The sequence below is a fragment of the Lissotriton helveticus genome, chromosome 11, assembly GCF_964261635.1.
Source record: "Lissotriton helveticus chromosome 11, aLisHel1.1, whole genome shotgun sequence".
Taxonomy (NCBI): Eukaryota; Metazoa; Chordata; class Amphibia; order Caudata; family Salamandridae; genus Lissotriton; species Lissotriton helveticus.
Window position 1 is genome coordinate 650,885,284 of NC_136072.1, and position 17,985 is coordinate 650,903,268.

The 17,985-nt window shown below is 43.9% G+C and overlaps 1 protein-coding gene across 2 annotated transcripts in view; it reads right to left on the reverse strand.

Annotated features, from left to right (window-relative positions):
* Nucleotides 1-4,162: 4,162 nt before the first annotated feature.
* The window catches only part of LOC144791735 (thiamine transporter 2-like), a 381,748-nt gene continuing 367,925 nt past the window's right edge, over nucleotides 4,163-17,985 (reverse strand). The window contains exon 6 of one of the 2 annotated variants that reach the window (XM_078666502.1): nucleotides 4,163-4,969. In XM_078666502.1, the coding sequence (XP_078522628.1) occupies nucleotides 4,787-4,969 (183 nt within the window). In that variant the 3' untranslated portion in view covers nucleotides 4,163-4,786. The remainder of the gene's footprint in view (nucleotides 4,970-17,985) is intronic. The other variant, XM_078666503.1, reaches the window with a different exon arrangement.

Below are 17,985 nucleotides of genomic sequence, written 5' to 3' on the forward strand. Positions count from 1 at the left end.
CAAAAAACAAGAATATGGTATTTAATCCTAGTAGAACCTCTCATCCCAACCCCACCCTAAATGGCACCCAGTTGGAGAGGGTGGAAGTCTTTGACTACCTGGGTGTCACGTTGACGGAAACCTTTGGGTGGGGCCCGCATCAAGAAAAGGCAGGCCTGAGGCTAGCACAGATGACCGGGGGCCTAGCAAAATGATATTGGAATATAACATCAAGACAACTGGGCCAGCTAACAGAGATTTACAAAGTTCAAATAAGGAGTGCAATTATGTATGGGGCTGAACTTTGGGAACACCGCCCTGTAGATGCACTGGTCAGAACAGAGAATAAGTTCATGAGGCAAATCTTGGGCCTACCGCCAAGTACCCCTCTCATCCCCTTACACATGGACTTTGGCCTCAGACCCATAAATGAGGAAATGGAGTTGCGACCTTTGGCCTTCTGGCGCAGACTATGAGCGACACCCGGTCTACTAGTTTACCAGTCGGAACTCAAGGTGATGCTGGGGCTTCCATGGGTGGGAAAAATACCCTGGCTGGCACATATAAAAGACCTGTGCTTTAGACTAGGCTGGCCATAATTATGGACCCGCCCGGAGGAGGAGTCCCGGACCATCTCACGCCTCGAATTAGTTAAATCTTACAGGCTTTTTAGACTGGGTGAACTCTACGGGAATGGTAAACATGGTAGTTTAACTTCTGACTTTTTTAACTTTAAGGATCAATATTTATTTGAGAATTTCCTTGATGATGTCTATCCACTCATGGCAAGGAAACTCTATGCCCAGTTTAGATGGGGTTGCCTTCCAGTCCATGCTTTTATCAGCAAATGGACCAAAGCTTCCCCTCCGGCTGTCCTGCCTTTGAGAACCAGGAAGAGACCCTTAAATGTGTTTTTTTCTTCTGTCCAGATTATAATGCAATCAGAAGGTACTGGCTCTTACAATATGCAGGAATATGGGGTTTAGACAGATAGGGGAGGCTCTTAAAGGTATGCGAACTGGAAAGCACCCCCGATTGTTTTTGCTGTGTCCTGTTTCGTTAACTCCATGTGGCTTAAGCGTCAAAAGGTTTTTAAATTCCTCTAGTGTAGCCGAAACATACCATTTCCATTTTCCACTGCTTTGAACCTATTAAATATCAATTGACTGTTTTAAATGCTTTTAAACTTCAATAATTTTTTTACTTGTCATCGAGATTGGATAATTAACTACTATTGGCTATATCTTATGATGTTTAAACAAATGTAATGTATTATATGTTTTTTATCTGCTGCTTTTATGGTCTGCAATGATCAAAATAAAGCTTGGAAATGGAGATGGTTTTCTCCATTAGCCTTTTGCATTTAGTTTGCACATCACTCGATTAGTATTTTCATACAGTGGGGGTTCAATCCGAGCAGGTTTTATTTCGCAAAAACCCTGCTCCATCACTTCCCTACATTCAAATCTTTGTTTATTCTTTACTGGTGCCGTTGGAGTATTCCTTGGCAATTCCTCAGCTCTCTCAAGGCATTCCCATGAACTACTATGAACTACTCTCTGCAGGCCTACAGACAGATTTGGGCCAATTGAGCACTAATTAAACGTTTAGTATTGCCTTGTCTGTTTCATGAAATGAGGAGAATAATCTTAAGACTTATTTTCCAAACCCCATAGATCTTCCTAAGTATTGAGATGCCTTTGGGGATTAATTGTTAAATGCTGATGAAAAATCATCCAGTATCTGGAGGACATTATCTACATTTTTCAAATCTGTCATTTCTGTTATGTAGCCACTATGAAAGCCAGACTAGTATTCCTCGAATAGTTTGTTTTCATTTATAGCAGTTGAAAACTCAATACAAACACATTTCTCAGATGTCTTGCTTAAGCTTAGTAAATTGAAGACTGGCCTGTAGTTGGTTAGCATGTCTGAAAACCTGAATGTTGTTAGGTGTTTGGAATTCTTCCTTCTTTCAGGGACTGCATTATTCAGTAGACGCCAAAATGGGTCTAGTAGGTTAACCTCACTTTAATGAAGTTTGTGTCGAGCCAATCTTTGTAATAGTACGTTGGCCAGGTGGATTGTATAATTTTGTAGCGTTCTTTTATAAAAAATAGGAGAACAGCATTCCCAGGTGTTCTGCGCTTTGGAGTAAGAAGCCTTAACAATGACACTGAGGGAATTGTATTATTTCTAATGGTTTCTACTTCATTATGGAAGAGTGTAAGGAATTTGTTGGAGTTTCCCTGAGAAGACAGGTGGGGTTCACCATTGGTTCACCATTGGATGCTACAATATGAATACTTTTAAACAGGGATCTGGCAGGATCGATTGAAGTTCAAATTAGCTGTTTGGATGGCACTCTTGAATATCGAATACAAGAATATTGCGACTTACTAATATTATGAAACATGCAAAAGGTGATGGGAATGCTTCTAGCAATTTGTCCAACCATTGGCAACTGCTCAGAGTAGCATTCTATCCCATTGTTCTCTTACCCACCATGCCACCTCAACATGGACCCACCCATATGCAAGTCAGTCTTGACTCTGCTTCAATAGAAACAGGAATATAAGCAATCCAAGCCAGTTTCCCCCTGATTGGGGTTCTTTAGTTGGGTGTACTTTGGTTCCAGTTGTTTCCAGTCGCACATTGAGCACAGGACCTACGTCTAGGAACAACCTTGGCCACTTAGAGTGCATCATTATGAAACACACAAAATATGATGAGAGGATGCTTGCAATAAGTCTAACCACTGGCCCAGAGTATGGTCAAGACTGATTTGTATATGGTTGGGTCCAAACTGAGGTGGCTTGTTGGGCATAAGAACGATGGGCTGGAATGCAACCCTTAACGACTGGTTATGCATGGTACGAGCGACCGGTTATAGCTAGAACCGCAACAACAAGGATCTCAACTACTCAGTTAGCGTAGATGAAGACCCAGACTGGATAGAACATGTCTGAATTCATTGATTTGGCCAGGGAATACATTCTAACAAACTATTGGCTTGACATGAACACCATCCACATTTTATTAAATGCAATTGGGAATTGATTTGAGCATAACATTGGAATATGGACTGCCATTCCACCACTCTCAAAGATGGCAGTACACCATTTTGTGGCTACGAGGATATTTATCAAGCAACGTGTTGATGCACTAGCCAATGCAGCAAACAAAGTGTGTCACATCAAAATCCTGTGCTCCAAGCTGCACAATGTGGCAATACTGCATCATATGCCCACGCCTAAAAAAAACTGGGCAGATGAAGGGTCAAGCGATAAAGTTGAAAATCCACAGGTAGAACAAGCTCAAAAATAGTAGGACGGATTTTCAATGCTCTTCTTGGCTTATTACTTCTATAATTACCAATTAAATACACATGTATTGAGATGCATTTTAGTATGCATTGTTTTATTTTTTTATTAGCACTATCAAAATAAAATTTTCTTTGATATCTATCTATCTCGTTATTGAAATAAATACCTAATACTAAACGTATCCTATTTTTTAACATATAAGTTATTACTATGCCTTGCCATTCCATATCCTACACCCATACCATTCCAGAAAATACTGATTACTCACACTTATGAAACTCACCCTATTATGCAGTAGTGTGTACTAAATCTACTTCTCTAACTATGCCCTTTCATTGCTACACTAGCGCTATGCCAATCCAAAATAAAGAAAGACTACCTTTTATCTAAGAGGACTATAGAAAATTATTTATAACATTAACTTTTGATATCAAGGAATAAGAAGCTTTTCTCCTAGCAGCTATATCAGAGTGCTCGAGTAAATTGGCTGCATGTTCTGACCTGTTCTGTGACTTCACAAGGGACACCTACTGTGAGACCTGAAAAGGGGAAGAGGTGGATGGTGGGGGTCAAACAGTAGTAGTATCGCTGTCCCTCGAGGTGGTATTGGTGTAGAAAGTTGCTGGATAGGAAAAATTCATTTCCTATCCAGCCACTTTGTTCTGTTTACCCTGTTGTTGAGATCCGGGCTGGGTAGACGTAGGATCCAAAACCCTATTTGTTTCTAAGTCTGGTGTATAAAGTTGGCATCCTCTTCCATTCATGCCTATTCAGTATTTGAATCATGGCCTGAAGCAGAGCCACCGACCCTCTGCAGGTTGTCTTGCAAATGCTTGCATATATTTCTCCTGTAAAAAGGTGGGGAGCAGGGAGATCTCTGCAGAGTTTGAAAGTTGTACATGTAAATCAGGAATTTCATAGTTACAAATGCAAATTCCATAACAGATACAACTGTAAGGAACTGAAAAAGAAATAATATGTTAAGAATGAGATAGAAAAATCAGGAGCCATTGCATGAAACAAGATTGGGTTTCTGGTAGGGAATTTAATAGAGGAAGAGAGGAAAGAGTTGACTTTCTATGTGTTTTATGAAAGCAAAAAGGGTGGGTTCAGTTCTGATGCTGAGATGTGAAGAGTTCCATGTAGCCATAACAGCAGCACAGGTGAAGGATTGCCTTTAGGAAAGTGATGTTCTGAATCATGCAGACTGCAGTGGTAGGGAGGTCTGGCGTCTCAGTCTTCTTAGTCCACCGGAGCTGGAGAGCAGCATGGAGGAGGGAGGATGATTGTTGTGTTGAATACTAATGGATGTAAGGCAATACAATTTATATTTGATCCTTGCATTCATAGGAAGCCAATGGATCTCTTTGAGTCTGTGGGTGACGTGATAAACATTTCAGAGTTAACGATCGGCCTGACTGCTGTTTGTAGCATTGCACTGAGCAATCAGATAGCATGTTGCGTGGCACTACTGTACACAGCTACATGTGTGTGTCCATGTGAGTTTCACCTGGCTCCACAGGTGCTTGGTTCTCAGTGTTTTGTGGTGGATCATCTGTTCGCTGTTGGTTTTTCCTTTTACACATAGTTGTTATGATGATGTATGTGCTCCTAAGTAGGAAAATCCCTGCGATAATTGCAAAGTAGCACGCATAAACAAGAAACTGCGAATGAAAAAAAGATGATTATTTCTATGCACAAAAATAATGTATTTCATATCATATAGAGCTGGTTGTGTAATGCCCCTATTTGCCGAAAAACTCTTGCTCCACACTATGCTCTGCATAAGGTCTCACAAATTGCATTACTTATAACATTTTAATGACATCATTAAGGACAATACTGATAACATCTGAAATTACATCATTGATGACAACATTGGGCATGGTGGGGGCACAGGTTCTAGTTAGGCCAGTAAAATATAACTGGTAAATTTCGTTCTTGTTAATTTTAAACTGTTAGGTTTTATTTGAAATTTGCCTTTTGCTTTTTAGTGAATATATATGAATATATACATAATATATATGAACAGTGTGGATCTTTGTCCACTATCAATGGTCGCAGAAGCAGTAGGCTGATTGGGGATAGGTGTGTGCAGTGCTGAGTGTTCAGTGTGAGGATCTCTTTAAACCATACGCAACTGAAATGCAACCGTCTGATATTTTGTTCTAGCTACTATCGCCGGGCTGAATAAACACACACAGAAAGATCTGATGTGACAAATTATTTTGTTGCATGGTACATTTTTCACCTAGTTTGAAGCCATGTTACCAACTCACTTCTGAGAATCAAATCTACCCACACAGTAGTGGCTTCCTCAGATGTAAATGGGTTATATCAAGATGTCACACAAATTCCTTATGCGATACCTCCTGCCAGGTTCCCCAGACAATCCACATTCACCCCCTGTTGTTTTCCTAAACTGAAACACATCAGAGGTCTAAGAGCACTGAGAGGCAGTTCCATGGGTGTATTGTACAGGATCTGTTTGTGCAAAACAAAGGTATGACTCTCCCATTGAATCCAACAGCATGATTAGATGTTGAAGACTCCTAGCAAGATTCTAAAGCCAAAAGGTGATGGACAGACATTCACAGGATGGTGGCCCTCTATGGTGACTAATTTGACTCAGTGTGAGTTCCATGCTCAACTGTACAGCTCTTAGACTCTGTGCATGGCCTGTCACATTCTGAAGGACAGAACAGTTTACATTATTCTACACATTCTGGGACTTATGGGCTAATTCACCCTCTCAGAATATTGTGTCCAGCACACACTTAAGGCATGCCCATCAATGTACCTGCCAATCGCACAGTATCTCTCAGTATACCTACAGCAAAGTCCTTTCTGTCCTGTCCATGAACTTGCCTTCCTGTTACTAAGAGAAATCTGCAGTTATTTCCCTCCCTTTTCGACATATTAGCACTCCCAGCTAAAGTTACCGGTAGGATGATGTACACATTGCTCTCAAAAGTGTGGCATTTGATCATGTGACACCGGCAAGGCACTCACCAGTGCAATCCCTGTTTACCAAGGGACTCCTACAAAATGAATACTTAGAAAGTACTACACCTTCTCAAAATATCTGTAGAACTGCTGCCTTTGGAAAACAGCGATGTAGCATCCTGCTACTAATAACCACAAACACACTTCAATATACTGTTGGAGCTTTATTCTCAACAACCTGCTTTCACCATGTCCCTACTCTAACTGTGCTCCCCTCGTCCGTCCCCTCCTCTTCCTGTCCACCCCCTGGCTCCACCCACAACCACTAGACTGCTAACATTACAACATCTCCCCCTTTTGTAACAAAACAAATAAACGCACTGACTAATTAGTCCATTTCTTCGATAAGTCTTTTGGGTGGCCGTGTGACACGATGGGGTCGTGGCGACTTGGCTCTCGGACTCGTATTGTTCCGTGTCTCATCGATTGAACCAGTGTTTTCGCAACCAACTGACCGTGGTTCTTCAGAACTAGGAGTGTCCATTTCACTCGGTAGGGTTCCAGTGGTGTCTTGTGGCAATTTCTTGAAGTGCGAGATATTTCTCGTGATTCGCCGCTGCTCTGATTCTGCAGTCAACATAGTTCCTTTCCTTTTCGTAATCACTAACGGTTCATCCTTGAATGGGCAGTCGGTTTTTCTCTCCTGCTCTTGCCGGACGAGCACATGGTCTCGTTCCTGTAGCGAGAGTGACCTGGATCTTCTCCGTTGATCTGCATATGACTTCATTTTGTCTTTCCGGCGCATGTCGGTTTCCCTCATTTCTTGAAGGTCTCGAGTAGATGACAGGGATGGACGCAAAGCCCCTTCCCACATTGGAATACGGTTCCTCATGGGACGTACCAGCATGAGTGTCGCCGGGCATTGCCCCGTGGTCGCATGAGGAGTTGTCTGGTAAGCACGAAGGACTTCATTGAATGCCACTTGTAAGTCCTTTCCCTCCGCGGTCGCATGTTGAAAAGTCTTTTTAAGCGTGGCCATGAATCTTTCAATGGTTCCATTGGCCTGTGGCCAGAGGGGTGTGATCTTGCGATGATGGAAGTCCAGATGTTTAGCAAATGCTGCAAAGTCTTGTCCATTAAATGGGGGTCCGTTGTCTGTCTTCACTTTTGAGGGAACACCCCAGGCCGCAAAAACTTCATCAAGTACTTTGAGAGTACTCGCGGCGTTTGTAGATGATACAAAGTACGCAATAGGATATCGAGAATGCTCATCAATGATGGCTAGCACATATTTGCCCGATGACAGGGGTCCATAAAAATCAATAGCAATTTCTTGCCACACCCCCGGTGGTAGAGGGGTCATGTGTAGTGGTGCTGGAGGATCCCTTTTGCTTGTGAGTTGACAAAGGTGACAGTCCTTCAAAGTGGTTTCCACCATTTGGTCGAGATATGGAAACCACACTCGCCCTCTTAATGCACGTTTGGTTGACACAATGCCCCGATGTCCTTCATGGGCAAGGGCAACTACTCCTTGTCGTAGTTGAGTGGGAATCACAATTCGCTGGTCTCGCAGCAGTATGCCATCGGTGGTGGCTGACAATTCGCTGCACACGTGTTGGAAAACTTGCATTTCTTGTTTGATGATAGGATCAGTCTCTTCATCCTTAGAATCATGTCTCCACTTATTGTGCCGAATCTTGCGCAGGACCTTCTGCAGGACAACATCTTTGGCAGTACTCTCTCGGATGGTGTCCATTGGGATAGCGGGAGGTAGAGCTTGGTCAGTCACAAAATGTATGTACTCTTCCGCAATGGAGGACTTAGAGACTGACGATGCAAGTGGGTGTCTGGACATGTAGTCAGCCGGGTTTTCTGACTTCCCCGGCTTGTGGATGATAGTAAATGTGTATTCCTGTAGCCTTAGGCCCCACCTCTCGATTCTAGGGGGCATCTTGGATCGTGGGTTTCCATAAATGGTGACGCGAGCTTGGTGGTCTGTAATTAAAGTAAAGTTTTTACCATATATGAAAACATGAAAATGTTCACATGCCCACATTACGGCAAGACTTTCTTTCTCGGGCTGCGAGTATGCCCGCTCCGGGTCAGTCAAACTACGACTCGCATATGCAATGATTCGACGTGGATCTGAGTCGTTGTCATACTGCGCCAGGATGGCTCCAAGCCCGACGGAGCTAGCGTCCACAGTTATCTCAGTCTTTCTTTGTGGGTTAAAATATGACAGGTGATCCGCAGATGCCACTGCCTTCTTGATCTCCTTGAATGATTTCTCGCATTGGGGAGTCCATTCAAATGGTTGGCCTTGTTTGGTCAAAAGGCGGAGGGGATGGCTGATTGTTGCATAGTCCCTGATATACCGAGCACAATAACTGGCCATCCCAAGAAATGACCTAAGCTCACTGACGTCCTGGGGACTCTTGGTGTTGTTCAGAGTCCCAATTTTGTCAGGATCAGGTTTCATGCCAGCGCCTGAGAAGATATGACCAAAGAATTTCAATGTGTCTTGGTAAAATTCACATTTCTCTCTGTTTAGAGTCAGGTTTGCCTCCAGTAGTGCGTGACAGACACGATTGAGTGCAATATCATGTTCTCGTAGATCAGAACCATATACAAGGATGTCATCACTATAGTTGAGCGTGTTGGGAATGTTCTGGATAACTTGTCGAATAGCTTCTTGAAATATTTCAGCTGCTGAAGAGACTCCAAAACTGAGTCTCTTATATCTGAACAACCCCAGATGGGTTGCAAACGTGGTGATGTATCTTGACTTGGCCTCTAGTTCTAGTTGGTGGTATCCTTTATTTAAGTCCAACTTGGAAAACACCTTTGCCCCGTTGAGAGCTGAGATCATATCGCTCAAATGTGGTCCCGGATGTCGTTCTCTTTCGATTGCAGTGTTGGGCAGGCGCATGTCCACACAAAGTCTGACTTTGTTGGCTGTGCCCTTTTTGGGGACGATAACTACTGGGGACACCCATGGTGTTGGGCCCTCGGTGCGCTCAATGATGTCAGCGGCTAGCAAGTCCTGGATTTCTTCTTCCACGGCGGTCTGTAGATGGAACGGTACCCATCGAGGATGTTGAGCAACGGGTCTGACTTGTTCATTGATATGCAACCGCACCTGACAGTCCTTTAACTTGCCTAGCCCTTGAAATAGTCTGGGGAACTGACGGGTCACATCTTGGTTTCCGCTGACCTTGAAGAGAATTTCCACTAGGTGAAGGCGTTCAGCTGTCGGTAGGCTCAGCAGACAGTCCGCTTCTGGGCCTTTGATAACGTGGATGACTGCCGAGATGGTTGTGTCCTCATGTTTAAGAGTCGTCGAGAACTTCCCTAGGCAGGGAAGTGGCTTCTTAGCCATCCATGTGAAAACTCTGACTGGTGCAAAGGACAGAGGGGGACGCAGACTCATTCTTTCATATTCGGTAACTGGAATATAGTTCAGGGATGCACCCGAGTCTAGTACAAACTTTGTATCATGATTCCCAACTTTAATGTCTAGCCGAGGATACGTCTTAAATTGGTCGGGATCTACGGCCAAGTTCAGATATTCAATGGTATATGTTGAGTCTCTGGATGAGGGTCGAGATTCCTTGCACGGTGACCTCCGCTCCCACCTGGACCGACGTGACTCCCGGCTGGAGTGTGACGACCCAGACGACTGCTCAATTTGTTCTTGGACCGCTCGTGCATGGTGTCTTCGGGTGTTGGATCGGGACACTCTCGAGGTACCTCTTCTTGTTTCGGGCTGAGCTGTCTTGGTGGCTCCACTTCGTCTCTCTTTGTGGTATTCCCCACACATTGCTTCAAAATGGTTAGTTCTGCCGCACTTCCGACATCTCTGACCCATGGCAGGGCAACTGTCTACAAGGGGGTAGTCATACCAGCAACTAAAGCATTTCCTCACGTTCTCGGGTCTTCTCTCTTTCTTCCATGGTTCCCGCCGCTGGTTTCTTGACTGCTCTTGACGAGAGGACGGGCGTGACCTCCATTGTCTGTCTCTCGAACTCCTTCGATGGTCACTTTTAGCATGTACACGTCGCACTTGTTCGCGGCTTCCTTTATGACCTGTTTCGATGTCGGCTGCATACTCTTCCGCCTGATCAAAGACTCGTGTCATTTCTTCTATATCGTCTAGGCTATGTTCCTTCCTTAGTAACCGCCTCCTCAGTTGGTCAGAGTGACATCCGTCAATTATTTGCGACTTTATTGCAGCATCTGTCGAGAAATTATCAAATGCACAGTGCTTGGCTAGTCTCCTCAGGTGCATCATGAAGGTGCTCATTGGTTCCTCCTTTCCTTGACGAGCCGAGTGGAATGTATGTCGTTCATAGTCGACGTTCTTTTTGTGAAGAAATCTTTTATTTAGTGCGTCTCGCACTTTGTCATAGGTGTCCGCTTCCGTGGCAGGAAGATCTTTGATTATTTTGACTATCTCCCACCCCGCCAGGTTGCGCAGGGCAATCAACTTCTTTTTGTCCACGATCACTTCTGATCCTTCGATGTAATCCTCAAATTCTTCTAACCATTCTTGCCATTTAGGACCCATGGTTCCCCCAGTGGTCACTTGGATAGGTTCGGGTGCTCGCAGGTGTGATCCACCCGGAGCTTTAGGTCTAACATCGGCCACTGGCTGCTGATTGCCATCATCATTGGACATCTTTGTAGTGCTTGTTTGTGTCTTTGTCACGATCTCTTGGTTTCACTGGTGCTTGTTTATTTTCTGTTGCCAATGCTTGTTTCTTGGCCAATGCTTGTTTATTTTCTGTTGCCAATGCTTGTTTCTTGGCCAATGTTTGTTTATTATCTGACGCCAACGCTTGTTTCTTTGCCAATGCTTGTTTATTATCTGACGCCAATGCTTGTTTCCTTGCCAATGCTTGTTTCTTTCTGCTGCCAATGTTTGTTTCTTGCTTAATGCCTGACTTCAAAATGGCCGCTCTATGATGTCAAGGGGTCTGTCCTGACAACCGCCTGACTTCAAAATGGCCGCCGTTCCTGCAGTCACACACACGAGGCTCTCTCTTTCTGCTCGTTCAGTTCCCACTTGCTCTGGACTCACCAGCAATTGATTTCAGATTTCAGGCCACAGCGCTGGCCAGGATGTCTTTTCTTGGCTACTGCTGGTACCAGGTGAGGTTGGGGTGGGCTCCCGCTTCTCTCTGCCGGTTCCCGCACTTTCTCGCCGATCACCTGCTATACCTCACGCATCGGGCGTGAGGTTTTCCTCCGTCGGGACGGTTCAAGCCCCGATCTCAGCGTTCTCAACGGCGCTTGGCAGCTGACTCTCCCAGACGACGTTCGATGTCCTGGGGTGCTTCCTGCTTGCTTGTGAGCGCCACACAGGGTCGGAGTGGGCCCCTTATTACTGCAGCTTCGCCACTCACTCAGGGCGCACGCTTCCAGCGTGAGGTGTGCTTTGACACGATCGGTTCCTTTCCTTTTCCTCGAGCGGTTCAGCGCTCGGTCATGCGGCCCCTTCTCGGCTTCCTCCTGGTCTCTTGGAGGAGCAGGGTCACCGGCTGCTGGCCTCGCTTCTTAGGCGGCAGCTAGGCTTCGCTTGACGGCGTTTTCTTCAGCGCTGCCCAGGGACATGTGCTTCACGACGTGCTGTGGGTTGTGGGTTGTCTCATCCCACCCTCGTCGCCAGTTGTAGCATCCTGCTACTAATAACCACAAACACACTTCAATATACTGTTGGAGCTTTATTGTCAACAACCTGCTTTCACCATGTCCCTACTCTAACTGTGCTCCCCTCGTCCGTCCCCTCCTCTTCCTGTCCACCCCCTGGCTCCACCCACAACCACTAGACTGCTAACATTACAACAAGCGATACACCTCGGATTCCTATACTTTTTTTATCATGACTTACCAAACAGGCACGTTTTGTCAGGATTGTAATACTAAAAGGAGGGCCTCAAATCCCATAGACATAAGGTGTGGCCTAGGATTTACAAATACATTTTTCCAGGTGAAAAGGCAACATTCTGCATAGGCTAGTAGTATAGGGAACAGCAGTTAGAGATCAACATTAAGTGGGAGTGCTTAAGTGAGCAGGGGAGGGGGAATTGTTACATAGTCAATCTATTAATAGCAAACTCTATTGCCTGGGAAAATCCATGTGAACAAGGGGGCAATGTCTACCAATTTAGTACTCAATTGTCTGGGAAGTCCTGTGAGAGGGGGACACATTCCACAATGCTAGACATTATTAGGTCGATCCTAGACAACGCTTGTGCTGTCTCTACAAGACATGTTGTATTCTGTGTTGTGGGCTTACAGCCCACCCCCTGCTTCCATATATCACTGCCAGTGTCCTTTAAAAATCCTTGCTTCTACATGCTTATTGTTTATATTTTCCCCTCCTTTTTCGCTGCTAGTTACCTCCCATTGAGCAGGCCCCCATTTCTTGTAGGCTTCCACTTGTCCAATTGTAGTTACTGGCTCTAGGACAGTTTTGTATATCTGAAACATATATCTGAGTGGTGGTGTTTTAACTAGCTATACGCTTTTCTGTTAACAGGGCTGTAAATTGTGGTTGTTTCTCTGAATTCAAAGTGAGACGATTTTCCCTCCCAGTTTCTGTGCCCCAGCCATTATATTTTTTTTCCGGACATCCTAACTGCCGATGTATGACGTTACAACGCATGATTTTACCACGCATGCTTTTACAACGTGGTTTTTACAACGCATACCATTACAACGCATAGCGCTTTGGGGTGCTGGATAGTGAATAGTTTAATTTACTATTCCAACTCCAGTCCCCGTGGACACTAGGGAAGGTGTTGGATAGTAAATTAAATCTATTCCCTATCCTAGAGCGCCCCCCAGCGCAATGCGTTGTAATGGTTTTCATTGTAAAACCTGCGTTGTAAAGGCACTGCGTGGTAAAAGTTGCGTTGCAAAGGATGTTTCCCTAACTGCCACAAATATATATATTTTTTTGCAAGCTGCCCATTAAAATTCATCTTAAATCTGAGCCTGTGTGCTTCTTTTTGAAGGCTAAACATTACGGGACACATGAATATTCTAACGTTCCAACAAGTTTAAAAAAAAAAACATCTGTTAAAGAATAATGTGATAACCAGCTTGATTTGTTTTTATGAGATTGTGGGAGCTGTCTAGACCCAATAAATTATTTTACTGCAATTCATAAACGCATAAGAATGCATACAGTTTAAATCGGATTATAAATCGTCTTGAAAAATGCAGTTCCAGCACCCTGTGTTTTTGGTGAACCCAGGTTAATAATCCGAGGGTGAATTTGGCGATGCGGAACTAACTGGATGTAGGACAATGGGAAATGTGGATTCAAATCCGGTACAGTTAAATATTAGTGGTTTTTTAGCACACAAACCTATATTCATGTTTCTCTTAATGATTCTCCCGGGCTATGATAGATCATTTTGGGTCCAGTTTCTTACAATTTAGATGCAAATCTCTAAATGTATGAAAACATGATTAGTATATGTTTCTGTTTTCCTTTGCGTTTCAATGTCCTATCAGTTCACCCAGTTAGCATCACCGTAATCTTACCCAGCCTGATCTTACCCAGCCAGCAAATAACCTTACTTAAACTTCCTTGTATCACCTAAAGAACCCATAGCATACTGATAGCTGTAAAGACGGAAATTAAAGAAAATATTTAGCCAGTAATAGTTGCTACAGTTTTGATGCTATCCTGCCAGATAAAGCACCTTTGCAGGGTTGGGGAATTGTGTACCCTCAAACATGTGTGGGGCATTGTGTCCCTAGAGAGCACAAAGTCAGCACAGGGTGAGCAAATGTAACAATAAGAATGAAAACACATGGCTGCTTTAGAAAAAAAAATTGAGTAGAGGCCTAGTCGTGTCAAGCACCAAAGAATACAGTCCTGGTAAGTGCAGTGTCTATGTTTCAAATCAGAAATGTTCATACTGTTTGAAAATATCAAATAATCTAGGGAAATATTTCTTGTCATTTAGGTCGCGGCCTTTCTGTTCCTGTATTAACTATTCATACGTGCTCACATTTTAAATATCTAATCTACACCCCTTTTTCCCCACCTTACTGACATACCCATCCTACATTTTAATCCTCGGGTAATATGTTACCCCTTGACACGTGTTTTCTCTATTAGTACCCCAATCCTGTTGCTGGCACCGTCCATGTCTGTATGCGAATCATTGCTCCCCTCATACCAGACCTAAATATCTTGCTTCAGTAACTACCTTCACCTATCTGTTTTTTATAACACCAGTCGCCCTCTGTACTTCGTTGCAGACCTCTCAGCCCTTGATTGCTTAGCAATCCCTGTCTTTGTTTTTGAGTGTAGCCATCCAACTTTAATACCTGATTTTGAAAACTTGATTGTGTGACAAACTACATTACTTTACCAACCCTAAGACTTAGTTCAACTGATCTTGTACCAAACTTGAAAAACTTATAGAAACGTGGTATTGTTGCTAGGATTATGGCACCTCTATAGGCAGGAATGCACTAGAAATATAAAGAATTGTAAAACTTATATACAACGGTGCTGATAGGTGTAGAGAACCACAAACTCTACAAATTCTTGAGCCTTACCTCAAACACAATATATTTCACTCCCCAGCACACGTTAACTTTTCAAAACCAGGTTTCCCTACTCATGATTGTGAACAAAACAATATATTTGTCATCACGTAAAACAAATTCTGAACAATTCCAGTTGGTTCTTTCTTTCCGTTTTATTTCGGGGGTTCTTGGGGCATATTATCAAGGGGGTTTATCTCCGCATTTTTGGCTTTAAAAGCCAAGAAAACGGAGATAAAATTATCTCCCTATTACATAGCTGTCACTAACACCAGTTAGCGACAGCTAGTAGGAGATAGCGACCATCTTGGGCCCCACTTTGCATGTCAGAGAAATTTATCACTAATGACATGCAAAGTGGTCATGCCAAGATGTTAGCTACTGGAAACAGTCGCTAACATCGCTAACTCCTATTACCAACTTTTGGAGATATTCGCGCTAAGCTGCAGCATGATTCTCGGGTCCCTGCGGTAATACCTCATTCTATGTCCAATAGGCAGTGCTGCAGCTGCTTCTCTGGTCACAGTGGCAATTCCTCATTCTAAGTCCAGTAGGTAGTGCTGCAGCTGCGCCTCTATTCTCAGTGGTAATTACTCATTCTTAGTCCTCTAGCCAGTGCTGCTCGCTGCTTCTCTGCTTCCATTGTTAATTTCTCATTCAAAGTCCTCTAGACAGTGCTGCTAGCTGCTTCTCTGGTCTCATCGGTAATTCCTCAATCTAAGTCCTCTAGAAAGTGCTGTAGCTGCTTCTCTGGTCCCAGTGGTAAATCCTTATTTAAAGTATTCAAGACAGTGCTGCAGCTGCTTCTCTGGTCCCTGAGATAAATCTTCATTCTTAGTCCTTTTGGCAGTGCTTCTTAGCTGCTTCTCTGGTCCCGTTTATATTCCTCATTTTAAGTCCTCTAGTCTGTTCTTCTAACCTCTTCTCTGGTCCTGCCAGTAAATCCTCATTGAAAGTCATCTAGGCAGTGCTGCTGTTGTGTGTCTGTTTCCAGGGGTAATTCCTTATTCTAAGTCCTCTAGACAGTGCTGCTAGCTGCTTCTCTGTTCCCAGGAGTAATTCCTTATTCTAAGTCCTCTAGACAGTGCTGCTAGCTGCTTCTCTGGCCTCATCCATCATTTCTCATTTTAAGTCCTCTACAGAGTGCTGAAGCTGCTTCGCTGGTCCTGTCAGTAATTCCTCCATTATAAGTCCCCTAAACAGTGCTGCAGATGTGTCTCTATTCCCAGTGCTAATTCCCCATTCTTAGTTCTCTAGGCAGTGCTGCAGCTGCGTCTCTATTCCGAGTGGTAATTCCTCATTCTTAGTCCTATAGCCAGTGCTGCTATCTGCTTCTTTGATCCCAGTGGTAGTTCCTCATTCTTAGTCCTCTAGACAGTGCTACAGCTGTTTCTCTGGTCTCATCTGTAATTCCTCATTATAAGTCATCTACACAGTGCTGACGCTGCTTCTCTGGTCCCAGTGGTAATTCCTCGGTCTAAGCCCTCTAGGCAGTGCTGCTAACTGCAACTCTGGTCCCGTCAGTAATTCCTCTAACTAAATCCTCTAGGCTGTGCTACAGCTGTGTCTCTCGTCAAAGTGGTAATTCCTCATTCTAAGTGCTCTAGACATTACTGCTACCTGCGTCTCCGTCCCCAGTGGTAATTCCTCATTCTTTTTCCTCTAGACAGGTCTTCTAAATGCTTCTCCGGTCCCAAGGGTAATTCCCCATTCTTAGTCCTCTAGGCAGTGCTGCAGCTGTGCCTCTGTTCCCAGTGGTAATTCCTGAGTCTTAGTCCTCTAGCCAGTGCTGCTATCTGCTACTCTGGTCCCAGTAGTAATTCCTCAATCTTAGTCCGCTAGACAGTGTTGCCTCTGCTTCTCTGGTCCTAGTGGTAATTCCTCATTCTTACTCCTCTTGGCAGTCCTGCTAGCTGCTTCTCTGGTCAGAGCGGTAATTGCTAATTAGGTCCTCTATTCAGTTCTGCTAGCTGCTACTCTGGTCCCAGTAGTAATTCCTCATTCTTTGTTTGCTAGAAAGTGTTGCAGCTGCTTCTCTGGTCCCATTGGTAATTCCTCATTCTTAGTTCTCTAGGCAGTGCTGCTAGCTGCTTCTCTGGTCCCGTTATTTATTCCTCATTCTAAGTCATCTAGACAGTGCTGCTAGCTGCCTCTTTGGTCTCATCAGTAATTCCTCAGTCTAAGTCCTCTAGTCAGTTTTGCTAGCTGCTACTCTGGTCCCTCCCGTAATTCCTCATTCTAAGTCCTCTAGACTGTGCTACAGCTCCTTCTCTGATTCCAGTGGTAAATCCTCATTCTTAGTTCTCTAGACAGTGCTGCTACCTGCTTCTCTGGTCTCATCGGTAATTCCTTATTCTAAGGCCTCTAGACCGTGCTGCAGCTGCTTCTCTGATCCCAGTGGTAATTCCTAATCGTAAGTCCTCTAGGCAGTGCTGCAGCTGTGTCTCTGTTAAAACATCCACTACACTCTAAACCAAAATACATCGATAAAAGGCAGTGTCATTTACAACACCAATAGCACTGACTCTGACAAATGTAAGACCTATTGAATTGCAAATGCATGGTATTTAGCGGTGCAGCTTCGGTTTGTGACAAAATATGGAGGGGACTGGACTAAACTAAAAAAAAAAACATTAAGTGCCAGAATGCACCTGCATGCTGGGAGGGCACTATTCTTGATACATGTCAGTAAGAAAAGCAACCTCCAAACAGACTGTGTAGGTGCTAAAAAGGTGCTGGGCGTGTGCATTCAATAAACTGCACACAGACACAAATTATAAACTTCAGGCCATATTGAAGAAGGGCCAACATTTCCGGCAAAGTACCCAAAATGATCAAAATAATGTGATTTTTAGTTGAAAATGCTTTGGCTACTATTCACTTGGTTGCCCATAAATCTTTTTTGTGAGAGAGGTCAATGATGAAAGTTTACACAATTTAATATCCGGATCTTGACAGTCTTCCTAACCTTCTGATGGCTGATTAACTTCTTGGGTAAAGATTTTAGAATAAGTTAGTGCTTTAAGCCTGAAATGTTCAAGTTTTTCAGCACTTTCACTTTACTATGTATGCTTACAGGGTTTCCACCTTAATTGTATCTTTCTTTGTCCCAATGAAGAAGCAAATACACACCACCACAGCGAGGCCAGCATTCAAGGGATTA